Source organism: Hemitrygon akajei, chromosome 1 (assembly GCF_048418815.1).
Source record: "Hemitrygon akajei chromosome 1, sHemAka1.3, whole genome shotgun sequence".
NCBI classification, from domain to species: Eukaryota; Metazoa; Chordata; class Chondrichthyes; order Myliobatiformes; family Dasyatidae; genus Hemitrygon; species Hemitrygon akajei.
Window position 1 is genome coordinate 6,604,849 of NC_133124.1, and position 21,413 is coordinate 6,626,261.

At 43.3% G+C, this 21,413-nt stretch overlaps 1 protein-coding gene across 5 annotated transcripts in view; it reads right to left on the bottom strand.

Moving 5' to 3' along the window:
* The window catches only part of enpp2 (ectonucleotide pyrophosphatase/phosphodiesterase 2), a 174,160-nt gene that overhangs the window by 83,290 nt on the left and 69,457 nt on the right, over positions 1–21,413 (bottom strand). For all 5 annotated transcript variants that reach the window (XM_073028615.1, XM_073028813.1, XM_073028533.1 and 2 more), the window contains 2 exons: positions 17,033–17,088; positions 12,468–12,533 (listed from right to left, as the gene is read on the bottom strand). In XM_073028615.1, coding sequence (XP_072884716.1) covers positions 12,468–12,533; positions 17,033–17,088 — 122 coding nt within the window. The remainder of the gene's footprint in view (positions 1–12,467; positions 12,534–17,032; positions 17,089–21,413) is intronic.

The following is a 21,413-nucleotide window of genomic DNA, read 5'->3' on the forward strand; positions in this document are numbered from 1 at the left end:
AGTGAGTTACCGCATGCAGACTAATCGAGTAATGCGTTTGACACCACATGAAATGCTAACTGGGAGACCCATGCCAGTGCCCCGATGGAGAGGACCACATAAAGGTCCCAGCTTAGAACAACTGGAATTAGAATTAAAACAGTACATGCGGCAGCTAACTATGATACTTAAGTCTATCTATACACAGGAAAAACAGAAAGAGCCAGAGACCGTCCGAGGGGAAGGACCAATCCAGCCAGGAAACCAGATCTACGTGCAAGCGTTTCGCAGGAAGTGGAACGAACCGAGAAGGGAAGGACCTTTTACGGTAATCAAGGCGTCACCCACTGCAGTTCAAGTGGAAGGACACCCCACTTGGTATCATCTCAAACACTCCACTAGGGCAGTTCCACAGGTACAGTCAGAGGCGGAACCCGAGGTAAGTGGTGAGGAGGAGCAGATTGCAGAGGCCAGCCAGGAGGAACAGGAAGCCAACACTGCAGCACAGGAGTTTGACCAGGTAGTAAGGGAAATCTTTGGTAGTTCTGATGACTCGGAGAATGAGGTTGTGGATAGTAATACTTCTTCAGATAGTGGGGACGGTTTGGGTGCAACCAGTTCCGCCCCGTGGGATGACACACCTGCCTACTTTAGCGCAGATTTGGAAACCATCAACGTGGCAGATATGGCATGGAAATGATGAAACCCAGGAAAACTCGGGAGCACGCAGTAAGTAACACACACACATTTTGCCACGACAGGAGAACACATGGTACCAATGGGCAATGTATACAGCAAGCACGATGGGAAGACAGAATTGCTACCTGTGCTCAAGGGCAAACCCTGCACAGCATGTAGTCCCCATGTCTTATAATTCTTCCACTTGTGTGCGGTGGCGAAGGGAGCACCGGGAGTGATGCGAGCTACAATGTCCAGGTCCAGTCAGGGCTTGTCACAGGAGGATTTGTGTTAACATGGATCCCTGTTATCAAAACTGTCTGAACAATGCACCAATGTGCCCATATTGCTGTATGTTATATCATGCGTCCTCGCAGTTTGACCAAAACAAGCTGGCATATCACTGTAATTATAACAGACCCTGGGCTATAAATAAAAGGAGCCAAACACCTACGAAGGAACAACTTATAATGCAGGACCATCTGAGTTATGAATGCTTCATGCGGGTGAGCACTCACCCCGTTGGCCATTTTCAAGACAACTGCACTCAGACGTGGGATGTAACCCCAGGTAAAAGACACATAACGGGTACCCCTCCTCCTGAGGGTGCATTGGACACTCAGACCATCCCATTAGCAGACACCTGGTGGCTGTGTGGACAGAAAGGAGGTCTGAGATCTACGCTCCCCTTCAATTGGGCAGGAACATGTACGCATGTCATGCTGCTTCAGGAAGTCATAATGTCCCCTGAAGTACAGTCCAACGTTGACATGCCTGAGCAGCGGACACTGCTACGACGGAAGAGAAAATATGAACCTGACCCGACAATTCGAATTGATAGTATAGGACAGCCGAGAGGTATACCTAACGAATTCAAGGCACAGAATGAGATTGCTGCGGGCTAGGAAGCACTCATACCCGTGATAGGGGTGAGCAAAAATGTTGAATGGATAAATTATATATACTACAATCAACAGAGGTTCATCAACTACACCGATGATGCGCTGGAGGCCTTAGGGCAACAGCTGGATGCAACTAGCAGGATGGCGTGACAAAACAGACAGGTACTGGATTGGCTTTTGGCAGAAAATGGGGGTGTGTGTGTAATGTTTAGAGAACAATGCTGCACTTTTATTCCAAACAATACCAGCCCGGAAGGGTCTTTCACCAGAGCAATGAATAAACTAAAGAATTTGCGGAAGGAGGTCAAACGGAATGCAGGATTTGGACATCAGTGGGTTGACTGGTTAGAAAGCAGATTAAGGGGATCAGGAATGTGGCTGACCAGAATAGCGATAACTGCAGGTATTGTGCTGATGAGCTGTGCAATTATTCTGTGCTGTTTTCTTCCATGTCTCAAGACTTTGGTAGTGCGTGCGGCAGCATAACGATTCCCGATGCTCCAGGAAATTGTTGAATCTGACCCCACACAAGGAGAAAAACCAATGATGTATTGCCACAGTCTGCGCAACGCTTCAACTTAATCGGAGAGTGCCAATGATGTGGCCACTAGTCTGTAAAGGTGCCTGAGTCTTTTTTCCTGTCTCAGCTACGGAGGGACAGGTTTTTGGCTCAGCAGCCTAGGGTAACAGAGAGAGATCACTGAGTTCCGGGTACGGAAATTGTAATTGACCCGAGTTTGGGATTAAATACCGAACTCTATTTTGGCTTTTGTGCACGGATACTAGGTCTTCTCTTTCTGTGTGAGACCCTGTGGGTCTCAAAGAGGGGATTATATTGAGAATTATATACCTGAAATGGCAGTAGCAGCCGTGAATTAATTGAGCTATGTAACCTATATACTATTCACACGTACTCTTACATACGCAGCATTTACTATGAACTAGTTTACTAGATACATCATCTATAATTAACCGAAGTGTATTAATTGAACTATATTCTATGTACTATAAATTAGCTGAAATGTAACCTATATACTATGGAATGGGTTAATAGCTAGTGAAAAGATAACGGTGGATAGAACAGGCAAAGGGGGGAATAGGCAAAGAAATGTTAATAGCTGATTAAGAGATAACGGTGGTCAGGGAGGAGAGATCATATGGCCTGAATTATAGACAGAGATGGAACTAGATTGACTGGGAAAAGTAATGGTGGCAGGTTGGGAGGTGATATCTTGGTGATAAACTGTTGAAGAATGATTGGGTGTGCTGATATGGCCGAAATGTAACTGAGATAAGAAATGACTATAAAAACGGCGGCCAGTCAGTGACAAGCTCATTGATTGCTTCAGCTTTTGTTTGCAAATAAAGGCTTAACTTCTTGAGGAACCGTCTGCGTCTCCTGGTCATTTCAAGAAACCACGACAAAGGCAGGAAAACTGGGTGGGTAGAGAGGGGTAATAAATTAACCATGGTGGATGGGGTGAATGGTCTAGTTTTGCTCCTATGTCTTAGTCTTATCCACATTGGACTTCAAAATCAGAACTTTGCCCTGACAATTTTGTTGGTTTATGGATTTCCAGGATTTTTTTTTTTAAAAAGCTTAAATAAAAATAACCTTCAGAGATTACTTCAAAAGACTGATTTTTTTTTAAAATCCTCGTTGTACTGTCCGTGTCCTGAAAGACTGTACGTAAAAGAGGACGTTGTAGGGATACAATCAAGCTTGATTCACTGCCCTCTCACTTGATTTTGAAAACCAGATCATATGCATCCCAAAAGATATAATCCCTGTTGAATCCAACAGATCAGTACTTCAGGAATGAACATCACTACACAGTTGCTTTGTAGAGCTTGTCGTCTACAACAGCTGTCTTCCTTTTAAACGTTTAGGCTCCTATTTTGCCACAATTGCACAAGACTCTCTTTACTCCCTTTCCACATGAAACAAAGATTTCCTCTCGACTCCCTTTCTCCACACCCCAAGTATTTTCCTCTTGTCCTCACACCCACCCTCGCATTTTCTTTCCATTCAGTGTTACATTGCACCTACCCACCACCTCAGGAAACTGGTAAAGCAGACTTTTTCTTGTGGTGCTTTTCCTACAAGGCCCATTTCAGACTCCCCATTTACCAGTGTGTAACAACGCTTACATAAAAATAAAATCAGTGTTTTCCTCAGCAGGTCAGGCAGCATCTACAGAGAGAAATAAACAGTCGACATTTCAGGCTGAGAGGCCTTGACTGGAAAGCAAGTGTGAGGTAGGCTGATTTCTGGCCCTTATTCTGGCTTCTTCACCTATCCTTGCCAGCACTGATGAAGGGTCTCGGCTCTAAACGTCGGCTGTTTATTCCTCACCATGTTACTCTGGGTTTCCAGGGATAATAAATCAGCCGTGATGGGATGGTGGAGCAGATACAAAGGGGCCGAATGGTCCAATCCTGCTCCCTTGTCCTATGCCCCATCTGTGTTTGCATTGGTCTCTTCCTCAATGGAGAGGAACACCACTGCAGGAATATCTTGTATATCAATTGCTCTGATTTTCTACTGACATTGCTTGATCACTCTCTTGGACAGGAAGGCCTCATTTCCCATCTCTGTTTTAACCCTAAGCTCTTTCCAGTTTGTCCCTGCAATGCTTCCCTTCTCTGCACATCACCCTATATCCCGTCCTCTTGCAACAATCGCACACCGGGACATGAAAACAGCGGGCAGGAAGGCAGCAGGCCATAGAATGGGCAGGAGAAGATCTGCAGTTGCTGGAAATCCAAGCACCACTCAGACACACAAAATGCTGAGTCCCTCCAGCATTTTGTGTGTGTTGCAGAGAATGGGCAGGGAGGGATTAGTAGCCCATGAACACAGTAACTACAATGGGAAAGTCTTTATGTGTACTTAAGGCAGAGGTTGATAGATTCCTGATTGGACAGGGCATGAAGGGATACGGGGAGAAAGCAGGAGACTGGGGCTGAGAGGAAAATTGGATCAACCACGATGAAATGGCAGAGCAAACTCAATGGGCCAAATGGCCTAATTCTGCTGCTATATCTTATGGAATGCAATGGTGAAAGGAGCTTAGCACTGCAGGTAACATTTAAAGTTCAAAAACTAAACAACTTTGACATCGTCTTGATGAATGAAATTCAATGCAAATTTTTGCTGAAAGAGAGAATTTTATGCAATGTAACTCAATTCTATACAGAAAATGGTTGAATTCTCTGACCATCTAAAATCTGCATGTAACTGCCCCTGACCTCAATGAAAGAAGGGCACGGCCAATTTTACTTTAAGAGAGCTGGGCTTTGTCACATGCACATTGAAGAAAATGGCAAAGTGTGTCGGTTGGCATCAAAATCAACTCAGCATTGTGCCTGGCAGACCACCAGCATCACCACACTTCTGGTGCCAACATAGCATGCCCATAACTCACAAACCCTAACCTATATGTCTTTGGAATACGGGAGGAAACCGGAGGATGTTGAGGAAACCCACATGGCCACAGGGAAAATGCACCAACTCCTCACAGACAGCAGTAGGAATCGAACCCCAATAAAGTGTTGTACTAACCAGCACCCTACCATGCCGTCCACATTCCCACATTCCCAGCAACTTTAACCTCCTTTAGATTTCCCAATACCACTAGGACCAATTATTCAGGGTGCAATAAACCTAATTATTCAGTAATCCTGAATATTTCTGGTAGAAAATTTCAAAGAGTCCAAACACTGTAAAACCTCGTCTTGGTCTTAAATGGCCAACCTCTTGAGACTCTGCACATGAGCAGAAGACTCTCCTTTTACAGGGTTTTATTGAAGCCAGTATAAAACAAGCCGTATCTGTGAATGTTTACAATGAGATAAGTTTGAGGAGAAAAGGAAACCGAGAAGAACAGCACATCACAGGCCTTTCAGCCCACAATATGGTGCTGACCTACAGTACTGGGCAAAAGTCTGAGACACATATATATAGCTAGGGTGCCTCAGATTTTACACAGTACTGTAATAATCTTATGTATTGCACTATACTGCTGCCGCAAAACAAACAACAAATCTAATGACCTCTGTGAGTGATGATAAACCAGATTGCTGCCTCAGTAAAGCACCCAGCTCATTCACACTCCCACCTGCCTCGGGCATTCCCTCTTCCCCCTTCACTCACTGGACAGGAGATATGACAAGATGCACTCCTGACCTCACAATCTATCTCGATATGATCCGGCACTTTATCAACTATCGGCACTGCACGTTCTCGGCAGCCTTTACACTTTATTCAGCATCCTGTTACTGTTTTACCTTGTTCTACCTCAATGCACTGTGTAATGATCTGATCTGCATGAACAGTATGCAAGACAAGCCTTTCACCGGATCACGGTGCATATGACAATAATAAACCAATTCAAGACTGGCTATTTAAGAGGCATGGTAAGCACCCGGCAGCACAAAGTAATTCCAGAAACAACAGACCAGTTCTGAGCCCTGCAACCCTGCCACATCTAGCAGAGAATGTTAATGACAATTAAGCACCTCCCCGGAGGCTCCACAGATATCCCTATTCACAGTGATGGGAGAGATGAGCACATCTGGAAAAAGTGCTGAAGGTTTAGCCAAGAGTACTCATCTCTGTCCTCCCAGTACCCTCTCCGTGGTCCTCAGCTTGACTGGTGCCAGTTTCCAAGCCAATTGAATTAACTCCATGTGACATCATGAAATCCCAGAGTCAAGCTCTGGGCCCCGACAATAGCACTGAAGACTTGTGATCCGGAAGTTGTTGTGACCTACAACACTGGCATCTACCCAGCCAGGTGGAAAACTGCCCAGGTATGTCCTGTTCACAGGAAGCACAAAGCCAACGCCGGCCAATTATCAACACAAGAGATTCTGCAGCTGCTGGAAATCCAGAGCAACACACACAAAATGGTGAAGGAACTCAGCAGGTCAGGCAGCACCTATGGAGGGGAGTAAACAGTCAATTTAAACATCAGCTGTTTATAACTCTCCATAGATGCTGTCTGATTTGCTGAGCTCCTCCAGTATTTTGTGTGTGCCAGCCAATTATCACCTCATTGTCTGCTCGCGATCATTAATGAAGTGATGGAAAGAATAATGAACAGATCTATGAAACGACTGATCACAACTCAGTTTGTATATCACCAAAATCAGTCAGCTGCTCACCTCATTACAACATGGATAAAAAAGCTGAAATTATTCTGGTAATTTCACCCCCTCCCCCACTTCCCCCTTAAGAAGAGGGACGCCTCACGTCTTAATAAGTTGGTAAGGAAGGCGGGCTCTGTCGTGGGCAAAGTACTGGAGAGTTTAACATTGGTAGCTGAGCGAAGGGCGCTGAGTAGGCTACGGTCAATTATGGATAACTCTGAACATCCTCTACATAGCACCATCCAGAGACAGAGAAGCAGTTTCAGCGACAGGTTACTATCGATACAATGCTCCTCAGACAGGATGAAGAGGTCAATACTCCCCAATGCCATTAGGCTTTACAATTCTACCGCCAGGACTTAAGAACTTTTTAAAAGCTATTATTAATGCTTTTTGAGATAGTGATGTAGATGCATATTATATTTTTTACTGAGTTAAGTATTGTATGTAATTAGTTTTGCTACAACAAGTGTATGGGACATTGGAAAAAAGTTGAATTTCCCCATGGGGATGAATAAAGTATCTATCTATCTATCTATCTATCTATTCCCCACACTGACCTCTTATCTCTTCTCACCTGCCCATCACCTCCCCTGGTGCCCCTCCTTCTTCCCTTTCTCCCATGGTCCATTTTCCTCTCTCATCAGACTCCCTCTTCTCCAGTCCTTTACCCTTCTCACCCACCTGGCTTCACCTCTCACCTTCCAGTTATCCTTACTCCCCTCCCCCACCTTTTCATTCTGGCATCTTGCCCCTTCCTTTCCAGTCCGGAAGAAGAGTCTCAGCTCGAAACATCGATTGTTCATTCATTTCCATCGACGTTACCTGACCTGCTGAGTTCCTCCAGCATTCTGTGGCATCGCTTTGGATTTCTAACAAAGTTCTAGAGAAGTACAGCACAAAAACAGGCCCTTTGGCCCATTAGGTCCATGCCGAACCATTTAAATTGACTATTCCCATTGACTTGTACTGGGACAATACCCATACCATCCATGTACCTGTCCAAACTTCTCTTAAACATTGAAATCCAATTTGCATGGACCACTTGCACTGGCAGATCGTTCTACATTCTCACAATCCTCTGAGTGAAGAAGTTTCCCCTCATGTTGCCCTTAAACTTTTCACCTTTCACCCTTAACCCATGACCTCTGGCTGTAGTCCCACCTAACTTCAGTGGAGAAAGCCAGCTTGCACTTACCCTGTCTATACACCTCATAATTTTGTATACCTCCAGCAAATCTCCCCTTGTTCTTATACATTCCAAGGAATAAAGTCTAGCCTATTCAATCTTTCGTATTGTCCTGAACTAGTTATCTGCAGAATCTCTTGTGTTTATGATTGGAAAACACTTGGAAAAGGATCAAGTGCTTTCCTGGCGTATATGACGAATAAACTCTTCTGGGACTTCCAGCTGGGTAAAGGTATCAATTTTAACTGACATTTTCATTACGCTTGTTGTTGAAATGTTGGTTATAATTGATACCTGCATCCAGCTGGAAGCTTGAGAAGAGTTTATTTGAAAAGAACCAAAAGAAATTTCTCTGAACTTCGCTCCCCAACATACAGCTCATGCGATCAGCAATAGTCCCACACATTGCAAGCAAGGCAACTGTATATGAGATAGATAGATAGATAGATAGATACTTTATTCATCCCCATGGGGAAATTCAACATTTTTTTCCAATGTCCCATACACTTGTTGTAGCAAAACTAATTACATACAATACTTAACTCAGTAAAAATATGATATGCATCTAAATCTAAATTCAATGAATTCCTGGAATAGGTGCCCATCCTGTTAACTGGGACCACCAAATCTACTGACGCCTACTGCAAGCTAAGTTTTGAACAGGTTAGATCCATCGAGGCCCTGGATTCAAGAGCAATCTAAAATTCAAGGTTAAATGAGCTCTTGAACTGGTCCACTGTTTAGTAAGGTCTTGGCCCAGCTCTGCTTCCCTATCAGGAAGGCCGACAATCTATCGCAACCTTGAATGGATAATGATTCTGCCTTAACAGTGATCTAGGACAGTGACATCAGAAGGTCAATGGCATTTTAGAACAGGAATTCCTCACTCATTCCACCGAGATGTAACACTGAGCGTCATAGGAAGTCATTCCTACCTGTGGCAATCAAACTTTACAACTCCTCCCTCGGAGTGTCAGACACCCTGAGCCAATAGGCTGGTCCTGGACTTATTTCCACTTGGCATGATTAACTTATTATTATTTAATTATTTATGGTTTTATATAGCTATATTTCTTCACTATTCTTGGTTGGTGCGGCTGTAACGAAACCCAATTTCCCTCGGGATCAATGAAGTATCTCTGTCTGTCATCCTCTTCATCAGATGAGCTTTCATTGTAACACTAAGCTCTTTGTTCTTCAAATTTCCTTTAGACTGTTATAGCTAGTGGAGATAAGCGCCCACTACCTATTAAATGTTCCCAATGGCAGGTGTCTCAAATAATCTCTTACAACCAAGTCCAGTTCCTGGTCTTCACGTGTGGCTTAGTTACTAAGCCTAGTGACAGGAGAACGGGCAAAGCTGGGGTAGTGGTGCCTTAAAACCAGTTGCCTCAGGCAGCTGGGGTTCATCAGCCATGGTTGGCAGCTCATCTAGGAGAAGGAAAACTCTGATCTCAAACCTCTGCTGCTTTGCAGCTATCCCCACTCAGGACCAGCTTCGGGAGTAAACCCCGAGGAAAATCCGGCACTGGAGTCCTACGTTGAGTTCAGCACTGACTGGCAACTCCTGCGACATCTCTGGTGCCAAACTGTATCGGTCTCTGAGATTCATTTGGATTACCATCTGCATAGAGAGGGGGAGGCTGCTGTATGGGCAACAATTTGTTCTCCATATCATGGTACAAAACTGGGAGATAAAAGTATTCCAGAAAAGGAACACAATTTCTGCTTATTGATTTTCTGTTAAAAAAACCTGGGTCAATGCTAATAGACACTGGGTGGCCACTTTACTTATTATCTCCTGTTTCCAATAAAGCAAACCCTTTGCATGGTCTTCTGCACACCATTGTTGTAACGTCTGGTTATTTAAGTTACTGTTGCATACCTGGCAATTTGAACCAGTCTGGCCATTCTCCTTTGACCTCTCTCATTAACAAGGCATTTTTGCCACAGAACTGCCGCTCATTGGGTGTTTTTTTGCTTTTCACACCATTCTCTGTAAACCCTAGAGACTGTTGTGCATGAAGATCCCAGGAGATCAGCAGTTTCCCAGATACTCAAACCACCCCATCTGGCACCAAAAATCATTCCACGGTCAAAGTCATTTAGATCACATTTCATTCCCATTCTGATGCTTGGTCTGACCAACTGAACCTCTTGACCATGTCTGCATGCATTTCTGCACTGAGTTGCTGCCACCTGATTGGCTGACATATATTTGCATTTAACGAGCAGGTGTATACAATAAAGTAGCCATTCAGCGTATCACTCCCATCCCATCAGCCTCAACAATTCGTTGGGGGCAACTGATCAAAATCCAACATACACTGGATTTCCTCCCTCTTCATCCATCACCCTAAAGATCTGGTTATCATGGGGTTCTTTATTGGAGGGTGTTGTAAAATCTGAACAAGGTTCAAGCACTACATTATTATTATCTGCTTCCTCTGTGATCACTTCAAAAAAAATTCAATAAGCTATGTTATACAAGAGCACCTGTTTCAGGGGCCTTGCTATTCATGTTGTTATTTTCTCTGAGAAGCTTTATGCTCTACTTTAGAAGTTATTCCATTATTTCTTAAATTTGAGTATCAAGTTACTCATCATTCGGCTGGCACTATGCCTCTTTCTAACAAATAACTAATAAATATGCAGTAGTAACTCTTATCTCTTCTCTAGATTCTTATATGGGTTCAATACATCCAGACCAGGGTATCAATCCTCTGAATCTGATTAGATTATTCAATGCTGGTGGAACGCAGCAGGCCAGGCAGCATCTATCGGAAGAAGTACAGTCGACGTTTCGGGCCGAGACCCTTCATCAGGACTAATTGAAAGATAGTGGGTCTCGGCCCGAAACTTCATCTGTACCTCTTCCTATAGATGCTGCCTGGCCTGCTGCATTCCACCAGCATTTTGTGTGTGTTGCTTGAATTTCCAGCATCTGCAGATTTCCTCGTGTTTAGATTACCCAATGCCTCTTTTCTCTCTGCTGGTGCTTGCATGGTGGGTGGTGGAAATGCTGGTGCTTCATGCTAGAACTAGTGGGGGAGGAGGAGAGGGAGGGTTGACGCAGCTGAATGGGAGGGAGGCAGCGGACTCTGGGGTTCTTGCATTTTTACTGTCATTCATTCTTTGAAGTTTTAAGTCTGTTTCGAGGGTGTCTGCAGGAGAGTAAGAGTCTCAAATTGTATACTGCATTCATCCTCTGATATTAAATAAAACCACTGAACCTCTCCGTCCTTTCTACATTAAATGCATTTATCTTATTCCTCTTTTCATCATCCAATCTCATGCTCAAAGGGCTGACTTTTACTTCTAATTCTTATCTTCCCATTAATTAGCCAAATAATAACAACATAATGTTTCAGTCATTATCTGTAGTATTCTCTTTTGCCTAAAGACTGAACTCCTTTCTAAACCTTTCTTTATTGCTCAAATACCATTTTGTTTGATGCTCCTTAATGATTAATTTCAGATTTCCTCGCTGGCTTCCTAATTGTTCTTCTTTGAGAAGAACATTTTAAGATTAGCCTGTCACATGTATAACAAAACATACAGTGAAATCCTTAGGTTTTTTTCTGTAATGACCAACACAGTCCAACATGGTATCGTAGTGGGTTTCCTCTGGGTGCTCCAGTTTCCTCCCACAGTCCAGAGATGTACCAGTTGGTAGGTTAAATTGTCCTGTGACTAGGCTGGGATTAAATCAGGGATTGCTGGGTGGAGCAGCACGAGGAGCTGGAAGGCCTGTTCCACACCGTACCTCGATAAATAAATGTATAATGGGACAGCCCGCAAGTGCGTCCATGCTTCCAGCATGAACGTAACACGCCCACAACTTACAAACCTAATCGTGCCTTCTTTGGAATGTAGGAGGACCTGGAAGATATCCACGCGGTCTCAGGGAAATTCACAGACTCCTTACAGACCTCAGTGGGAATTGAACCTCGATCTTCCAATCACTGGTGCTGTACAGCATTATGCTAACCGCTACGCTACCAATCATATTCTCTCTCGTCGTGGACTCCTATGCTGTAGGTACTTATTACACTCCTCCCTCCCACCATCAATACTTCCCAAATACTCAACCACATTTACAAAAAGTAACCACGTTTACATTTCACAGAACGTAAGATTTTGAGCAGCATTTTAAAAAGTTGACTTTGGTGCGGCAGCTAATACTGTTTCCATTTTGTCTTCACAAGTTCTATTCTCAGCATTTCCAAATTAGCTTTTCTCTATTCATTTAAATTAGTCAAGATTATTCTTACGACATTTGCTAGCACCATCTGAAACCTAACTTTATTATGGTCACTATTGAATGAATGCTCCAAAATTGTTAGTTCTTTGATCTGCTCTGGTTATTGACGTTTACTAGATCTAACTGATGTTAGATGATTAGTAAGATCATCTCTTACTAGTTTTGTTTTCATATTTTGGTATACAGATAAAACAGCCTTAAACACACTACAGAGATTATATTGTCGTATTTTCTTTACCAACTTTTTCAAACTGTTAAACATTGTTAATGTTATAGTGCTATCTACTGATTGAACATGTACCTTTGGTTGTCTGGTAAATTCAGCCACTGAAGTATTGTAAATATCCGTTGCTCGTGGGGAATAACACTGTAAACAGTAACGATACAAGTGAATTAACAAAGGCCAAAAAGTAAATAGAACACATTAAAGTCAATTACTGGAAACAAATATCAGGTTATTAAGCTTCCATTTACAACCAGATAGTAAACTCACAGAAGAATAGCTATGTTTATTCAATGTAAATTGTGACAAATGAGCTAATTTGGAGTATCGGGTGCAGTTCTAGTCAACTATCTACAGGAAAGATATCAACACAATTGAAGAGTAGAGAAAATTTGCAAGGATCTTGCTGTGACCTGAAGACCTGAGTTATCAGGGAAGGTTGAATAGGTTAGGACTTTATTCTCTGGAGCGTAGGAGAATGAGGGGAGGTCTGATAGAGTAGACAAAATTATGAGGGGTATATTTATTAAGATACAGTGCAAAATAGACCCTTGTGGCACTTCGAGATGAGCCGCCCAGCAATCCCCCGATTTAATCCCAGCCTAATCACAGGACAATTTACAAAGACCAATTAATCTACCAACCAGTACATCCTTGGACTGAGAGAGGAGACCGAAGCACCCACACGGTCAGAGGAGAACGTATAAACTCCTTACAGCTCGTGGTGGGAATTGAGGCCAGGTCGCTGGTACGTAGTGTTGTGCTGTCCACTACACTACCATGCCACCCCTCCCATAGTGGCAAGGTGGAGATGTGTCTCCATCAAAGGAGGTGTAAGGCTCTCCTTCCCTCTGCTAGCCTGCAGGTCACCCTTGGGCAAGGTGTAATAACTGTTTACCGCACCCCCCACTCCGTGATCAGGGTCAGGTGAAACCATGGGAGCAGGTAGTGGATGGTTGTATGAGCAGCTGGTACATATCACAAGTCCCGGTTATGTGACCACTGACAGTAGGCAGACAATCTCTGAAGGGTATTGATAATGGCTGGGGTCACCCATCTTGTAAAGACACTGCCTAGAAGAAAGCAATGGCAAACCATTTCTGTAGAAAACTATGCCAAGAACAGTGATGGTCATGGACCTTGACCACCCACATCATACAAAAGGGCACAGAGTGATGACAATGACCAAAGGTGGTACCAGCTAACAAGACACATCTACTGATGTCACCTGAAAGTCCCGTGTGCAAACTACACAGGGAGATATTCTTATACTGGAAGCAATGCTGTGGCAGAAAAATGTCAGAGCATACTGTTAACATGACATTCCCACTTCCTGGACAGTTCTGCAAAACCTCCAGTGCGGAGAAAATTTACAAAATGTTGCCAGGATTTGAGGTCCTATGTTAGGGAAAGGATGAATAGGTTAGGACTTTATTCCCTGGAGTGTAGAAGATTAATGAGAGATTTAATAGAGGTATACAAAATTATGAAGGGTATAAATAGAAATGTAAGCAGGCTTTTCCCATCGAGGTCAGGTTACACTAGAACTAGAGGTCATGGGTTAAGGGTGAAAGGTGAAATGATCAAGGAGAACACGTGGGGGAATTTCTTCACTGTGAGGGTGGCGCAAAGGTGGAATGAGCTGCTAGCGGAAGTGTGCGTTGATTTGATTGCAAAATTAAAATCAGTTTAGATAAATACATTTTTGGGAAGGATATGGAGGGGTTTAGTCCAGTGCAGGTCGATGGGACTAGGCAGAATATTAGTTCAGTCTGGACTAGATGGGCTGAAAGGCCTCTGTCTGTGCTGTGGTGTTTTATGACTTTAAGTTCTTGAAATATGTGAAAACAGGGCAGGCTGTAAATGCAGACACACAAAAAGCTTAAAAATTCAAGAAACAAAAGGGTGAGTAAATGCCAACTACAGATTATAACAATTTCAGAAAAAGTGAACACAAGACACGCTAAGAAAACTCAAAAAATATATCATAGGCATCCGTTAGTCTCGAGAGACCATAGATTTGTGCCTTGGAAAGTTTCCAAGGTGCAGGCCTGGGCAGTTGCCTGTGCTGCAAGTCTCCCCTCTCCACGCCACCGACGTTGTCCAAGGGAAGGGCAAGGGCCGATACAGCTTGGCACCGGTGTCGTTGCAGAGCAATGTGTGGTTAAGTGCCTTGCTCAAGGACACAACACGCTGCCTTAGCTGAGGCTTGAACTAGCGACCTTCAGATCACTAGACCAATGCCTTAACCACTTGGCCACGCGCCAACACAAAAAAATATATATATATTAAAAATCTACCGATACCATTAAATTGACAAAAATTTGACAGAATATTACATCTGAAATGCATTCACATATTATGTCTCAATTTTATTTAATTGGGGGATTCACGGATTAAGTCTTCAGGTTAAGTCGGGTTTATTTTCCTTCAAGTATATACCTGTAGACGGCCAAATGAAACATTTCTCCAGGTCTGGTTGTAAAGCAAAGTAGTACACGTAACACAAATAACACACAATAACTTTGGAAAGTAAGGATAAAATCTACAGATGAATTACACATAATTCATGCACTTTACTTTTTCTATTTAAGTATTGTCAGGTATAGAACAGATTAACCAGTGACAGTTTAAATATACGGCGACCTGGGGTTCAGAAGCCTAATGGCCTGGGGGAAGAAACTGTTTCTCATCCTGATCATTCTCGTTTTTATGCATCAGAGTCTCGTGCCTGATGGTAGAAAGTCAAAGAGGATGCTGGATGGATGGGTGGGATCCTTAATACTAAGGGCCCTGCATACAGAGTGTTCCTGATAAACGTCCTCAACAGATGGTAGGGAGACCCTTATGATCCTCTCTGTCGTTCTCACAGTCCTTTGTAGGGACTTCTGGTCCAATGCTCAACTGCTCCCATACCAGATAGATAGATAGATAGATAGATAGATACTTTATTCATCCCCATGGGGAAATTCAACATTTTTTCCAATGTCCCATACACTTGTTGTAGCAAAAACTCATTACATACAATACTTAACTCAGTAATAATATGATATGCATCTAAATCACTAACTCAAAAAGCATTAATAATAGCTTTAAAAAAAAGTTCTTAAGTCCTGGCAGTTGAATTGTAAAGCCTAATGGCATTGGGGAGTATTGACCTCTTCATCCTGTCTGAGGAGCATTGCATCGACAGTAACCTGTCGCTGAAACTGCTTCTCTGTCTCTGGATGGTGCTATGTAGAGGATGTTCAGGGTTTTCCATAATTGACCGTAGCCTACTCAGCGCCCTTCGCTCAGCTACCGATGTTAAACTCTCCAGTACTTTGCCCACGACAGAGCCCGCCTTCCTTATCAGCTTATTAAGACGTGAGGCGTCCTTCTTCTTAATGCTTCCTCCCCAACACGCCACCACAAAGAAGAGGGCGCTCTCAACAACTGACCTATAGAACATCTTCAGCATCTCACTGCAGACATTGAATGACGCCAACCTTCTAAGGAAGTACAGTCGACTCTGTGCCTTCCTGCACAAGGCATCTGTGTTGGCAGTCCAGTCTAGCTTCTCGTCCAACTGTACTCCCAGATACTTGTAGGTCTTAACCTGCTCCACACATTCTCCATTAATGATCACTGGCTCCATATGAGGCCTAGATCTCCTAAAGTCCACCACCATCTCCTTGGTCTTGGTGACATTGAGACGCAGGTAGTTTGAGTTGCACCATATCACAAAGTCCTGTATCAGTTTCCTATACTCCTCCTCCTGTCCATTCCTGACACACCCCACTATGGCCGTGTCATCAGCGAACTTCTGCACATGGCAGGACTCCGAGTTATATTGGAAGTCAGATGTGTACAGGGTGAACAGGACCGGAGAGAGTACGGTTCCCTGTGGCGCTCCTGTGCTGCTGACCACTGTGTCAGACCTACAGTCTCCCAACCGCACATACTGAGGTCTATCTGTCAAGTAGTCCACTATCCAATCCACCATGTGAGAGTCTACTCCCATCTCCGTTAGTTTGTGCTTTAAGATCTTGGGCTGGATGGTGTTAAAGGCACTAGAGAAGTCAAGGAATGTAATCCTCACAGCACAACTGACCCCATCTAGGTGAGAGAGTGATTTGTGCAGCAAATACGTGATAGCATCCTCCACTCCCACCTTCTCCTTATACGCAAACTGAAGCGGATCCCGGGCGTGCCTGGTTTGTGGCCTCAGATTCTGTATTATCAGCTGCTCCATGGTCTTCATCACGTGCGACGTCAAGGCAACAGGTCTGAAGTCATTCAACTCCTTTGGTTGTGGTTTCTTCGGTACCGGGACAATACAAGATGTTTTCCACTGTCTGGGTACTCTTCTCTGATCTAGACTCATGTTGAGATGCAGCTTCTCAGGATGCTCTCAATGGTGCTCCTGTCAAATTCAGTTAAGATGGGGTGGGGCGGGGGGAAGCCTCACTTGCCTCAAGTGGAGGCATTGCTGTGCCTTCTTGCTCAGGAAGGTGATATTAAGGGACCAGGTGAGTTCATCCGTGATGTGAACTCCCAGAAATCTGGTGCACTGAACTCTCTTTCTGTGGCAAAGCCATGTATTATCAAAGAACTTCAATTAAAACACCTTGGCATGTCAATAAAAGAGAATAAATACTTACACAGGCCAGAAAAAGGTACCAGGCTTTACTCCTTGATTCTCAGTTGTTACCCAGATCTAACAGGTGAAAGATAAGGAATCAGGCATTATTGTTTAGGAAAACATTAAACAGCTAACGTAGCAGGATTAAAAGTTAACGAGATTGGTTTTATTCACCACATGAAGCAAACAGTGAGACAAGTCATTTGTATCAAACCAGCAGGGATTGTGCTGGACAACGCACAAGGGCCACCATGCTTCCAGCATCAACAATTCACCAACTCTCACCCATACATCTTTGGAATGTGGGAGAAAACCCGAGGAAGCCCACAGAGTTACGGGTAGAACGTACAAACTCCTTACAGACAGCAGCAGGAATCAGCTGCCTGCTCATTTCCACGGATGCTGCCCAACCTGCTGAGTTCCTCCAGCTTGTTTGTATGTGTTGATTTGACCACAGCATCTGCAGTGTACTGTGTGTTTACCAATCCCCCTATGTTGTATAATGTATATTCATTCAATTTTGGAAGAAGGGGAGATTAGCATGTGGTGGATCCCATCTTAATCTGTTAATGTCCATGAGTCAAAGGCATTTGCAAGGTAGGAAGTCCCAGCCTTATGATGAAATAACTCCATGAAATGGCCATTGCTCATTGGTACACACTACAACTTCAGAGGAACTTGGGGGCAACTTCTGAGCCAGAAGGTGCTGAATCTGTGGAATTCGTTGTCACAGAGGACAGTGAATGCCAAGTCACTGGGTGTATTTGAGGCAGATTGATAGGTTTTTGATTAGTACGGGGGTTATGGTGAACAGAATCTGAATCAGATTTATCACCACTGACGTATGTCATGAGATTTGTCATGTATGTCATGGATGACAGAAAAATGGAGGGCTATGTTGAAGGGAAGGGTTAGTAGGTTAAAAGGTCGGCACAACATCATGGGCTGAAGGGCATGTAACGTACCATCATGTTCTGTATTCTATGTTTCCTGGTTCTGGTTGTTGTGGCCTTGTGTCTCACCAGATCAACACTGTATTCCAAGAGAAGCTGTTGTCTTCTACTGACATACAACTCAGAGTAGTCAACAAATTTGAAGACTGGAGGAAGGTATAAGGGGGATGTCTTTACGCAGAGAGTGGTGGGTCTGTGGAATGCCCTGACAGGGGTGGGATAGATCAGGGCAATTCTCCTCATAATGGTTGAATGGTGGAGAAGACTCAGTGAGCTGAGTGGCCTCATTCTGCTCGTATGTCTTATGAATATAATTTTAGGATGAAAGTGGCATCACAGGTAAACAGGGTTGTATAAAGAAAGCTTTTGGCACATTGGCCTTCATAAATCTATGTACTGAGCACAGGAGATGGGATGCTATGTTGAAATTGTACAAGGCATTGGTGAGGCCTAATTGGGAGTGTTGTATGCAGTTCTGCTCACCTACCTACAGGAAAGATGTAAATAAGGTTGAAAGAGTACAGAGAAAATTTACAAGGATGTTGCTGGGTCTGAAGGAGCTGAGTTATAAGGAAAGATTGAATAGGTTAGGACTGTACTCCTTGGAACATAGAAGACTGATGGGAGATTTGATAGAGGTATGCAAAATATGAGGGGTAAATGCAAGCAGGCTTTTTCCACTGACTGGAACGAAAGGTCATGGGTTAAGGGTGAAAGGTGAAATATTTAAGGGGAAACGGAGAGGGAACCACTCAGAGGGTAGTGTGAGTGTGGAATGAACTGCAGCGCAAGTAGTGGATGCGGGTTTGATTGCAACACAAGAGAAGTTTGAATAGGTACATGGATGGTAGGGGTACAGACCATGGAAGTGGGCAGTTTAAGTGGTTTGGCATGGACTAGATGGGATGAAGGGCCTGTGTCTCTGTTGTACTTTTTTATGATTCTATGATTGGAGGAAAATATAAGGGTGGATATCAGAGAATGGTGAAAGTGTTGAACACCCTGTCAGGGGTGGTGGTAGAGGCAGATACATTAGGGGCGTGCAAGAAGCTCTTCAAAAGACACATGAGTGATAGAAAAATGGAGGGTTACTTTGGAGGGAAGGGTTAGATTGATCTTAGAGTAGGTTTAATGATCAGCACATTATGGGCCATTACTGTGCTGTAATGTTCTATGATTTATGTAATACAGTGTAATACATTATAATTACTATAAATTTCAATAATATATTAAAAAAAACAAGGTGGTGTGCATGTACTGTCCATAAATCTGATGGCAGAGGCAAAAGGCTGGAGAATAGGGTTGAGGACAAAAAGCAAAATCAGCCATGATTAAATGGTGGAGTATCCTCAATGGGCTGAATGGCCTTCTCTGTCTTATGGTCTTAACAGCATTCCTTTCTGCTTGATGCATTTGCCTTTCTAGAGAAGCATGCAAAGGCAACCGACTGTGCCCAAATCAGATCAAAGTGAGACTGCTGGATGGGGACAGTAGGCATAATTGATCATTTCCATCCATGGTTTCCAAATCATTCTCAGCTGACGTATCAGCACTGGGTCATCAGAGATGCCTCACTGAACTGAGACCCACTTGCTGTCTCAGATCCCATGATATAACTCAAAGAAGACCTGGGGAATTTGCCCAGATTCCTGAGCAAGAGGATGGCGGGGTTGAGACACAAAGGAGGTGTAAGGTGCTCCTTCCCTCCACTAGCCTGCAGATCACCCTTGGGCAAGGCGTAGCACCAGCTTAGTCCCTCTCTAACCCCACTCCTGATCAGGGTCACATGAAGCCAAAGAAGCAGGTGGTGGATGGTTGTATGAGCAGCTGGTGCAGATCACATCCTGGTTATGTGACCACTAGCACCAGGCAGACAATCCCTGAAGAGTATTGATAATGGCTGGGCTCACCCATCGTGTAAGGACACTACCCAGAAGAAGGCAATGGCAAACCACTTCTGTAGAAAAATTTAGCAAGAGCATTCGTGGTTTATGAGACTGTGATTGCCTACGTCATATGTCAGGGCACAGAATAATAATGATCAATCTCAGGGACGTGCACTCGTGCACATCTCCAGACGATTGTCACATTCCAAGCTGACACCACTGTGTCTTCAAATTTCCATTTATTTTACAACGTACCAGGAGGAATCACATTTAACTCTTTATTTACACTCCTGCTTCTAATGCTGATAATCCCATGCAGGTTCCAGCAAGACGGACGGACTAAATAACTAAATCTTATTAGAGATAGATAGAGTAGGGACGTGTATCAATGTATTTCAGCTATCTTATATACTTACTGTGTTTTTATTATTATTTTCTTAATTGTATTTTGACTTTTTGTGCCGCATCAGATCCAGGGTTATAATTATTTCATTATCCTTTACACTTCCATTCTGGAGTGAGATTAATTCTTGAATCCTGACTTTTTATTTATTTACTTATTGTTTTTTTCCTGTATTTACACAGTTTGTTTTCTTTTACACATTGGTTTTCAGACTGTGTAGTGTTTCATTGATTCTATTGCATTTTATTTGCATTTACTGTAAATGCCTACAAGAAAAAGTATCTCTAGGCAGTATGTGGTAAATTTATTGTCAAAGTACAAGCATACCACCGTATACAAACCTGACATTCATTTTCTTGTGGGCATACACAATAAATCCATGACTGAATATTAACCAGAACAGAGTCAATGAAAGACTCCACCAACTAGGCATTAAACCAGTGTTCACAAGACAACAAACTGCAATATAATAATAAATAACATTAAATATCAAGAACATGAGATGGTGGATCCTTGAAAGTGAGTCCATAAGTTGTGGAAACATTTCAGTGATGGGTCAAGTGAAGTTGGGTGAAGTTATCCCTTTTGGTTCAAGAGCCTGATGGCTGAGGGGTAATAACTGTTCCTGAGCCTGGTGGCGTGAGTCCTGAGGCTCATGTACCTCCTTTCTAATGGCAGCAATGAGAAGAGAGCATGACCTGGGTGAAGGGAGTCCCTGATGATGGATCTGTATTCCTGTGACAACAATCCGTGTTTGATCAATGATGGGGAAGGCTTGGCCTGTGTTGGACTGGGCAGTACCCACTGCTCTTTGTAGGATTTTTGGTTCTTACAGAAATCCTCCAAAAAAAAAATAGGTACTTTGAATAATTTGTGTTGAACTTTGAGTGAGGTGCTTTCAGGATAGGAAAAGATGATCGGGAGGGATGCCATTATTCAAAAGCAAATAGTCTGATAATGGCTGACATGAGTTATGCCTCCTGGCTAAGAGAGAATGTCACCAGTGTGATAAGATTGCCTTTTAAGTTTTTATAAGAGCATAATTAATTCAACTATTTAAATTTATGGATTAATTATTTCAGAACAAATCAGCAAAAATAAAGCACTCACTTCATGTTTTATTTATTGGTTAGCTCATTTAAAATCTTTCCTTTCCTT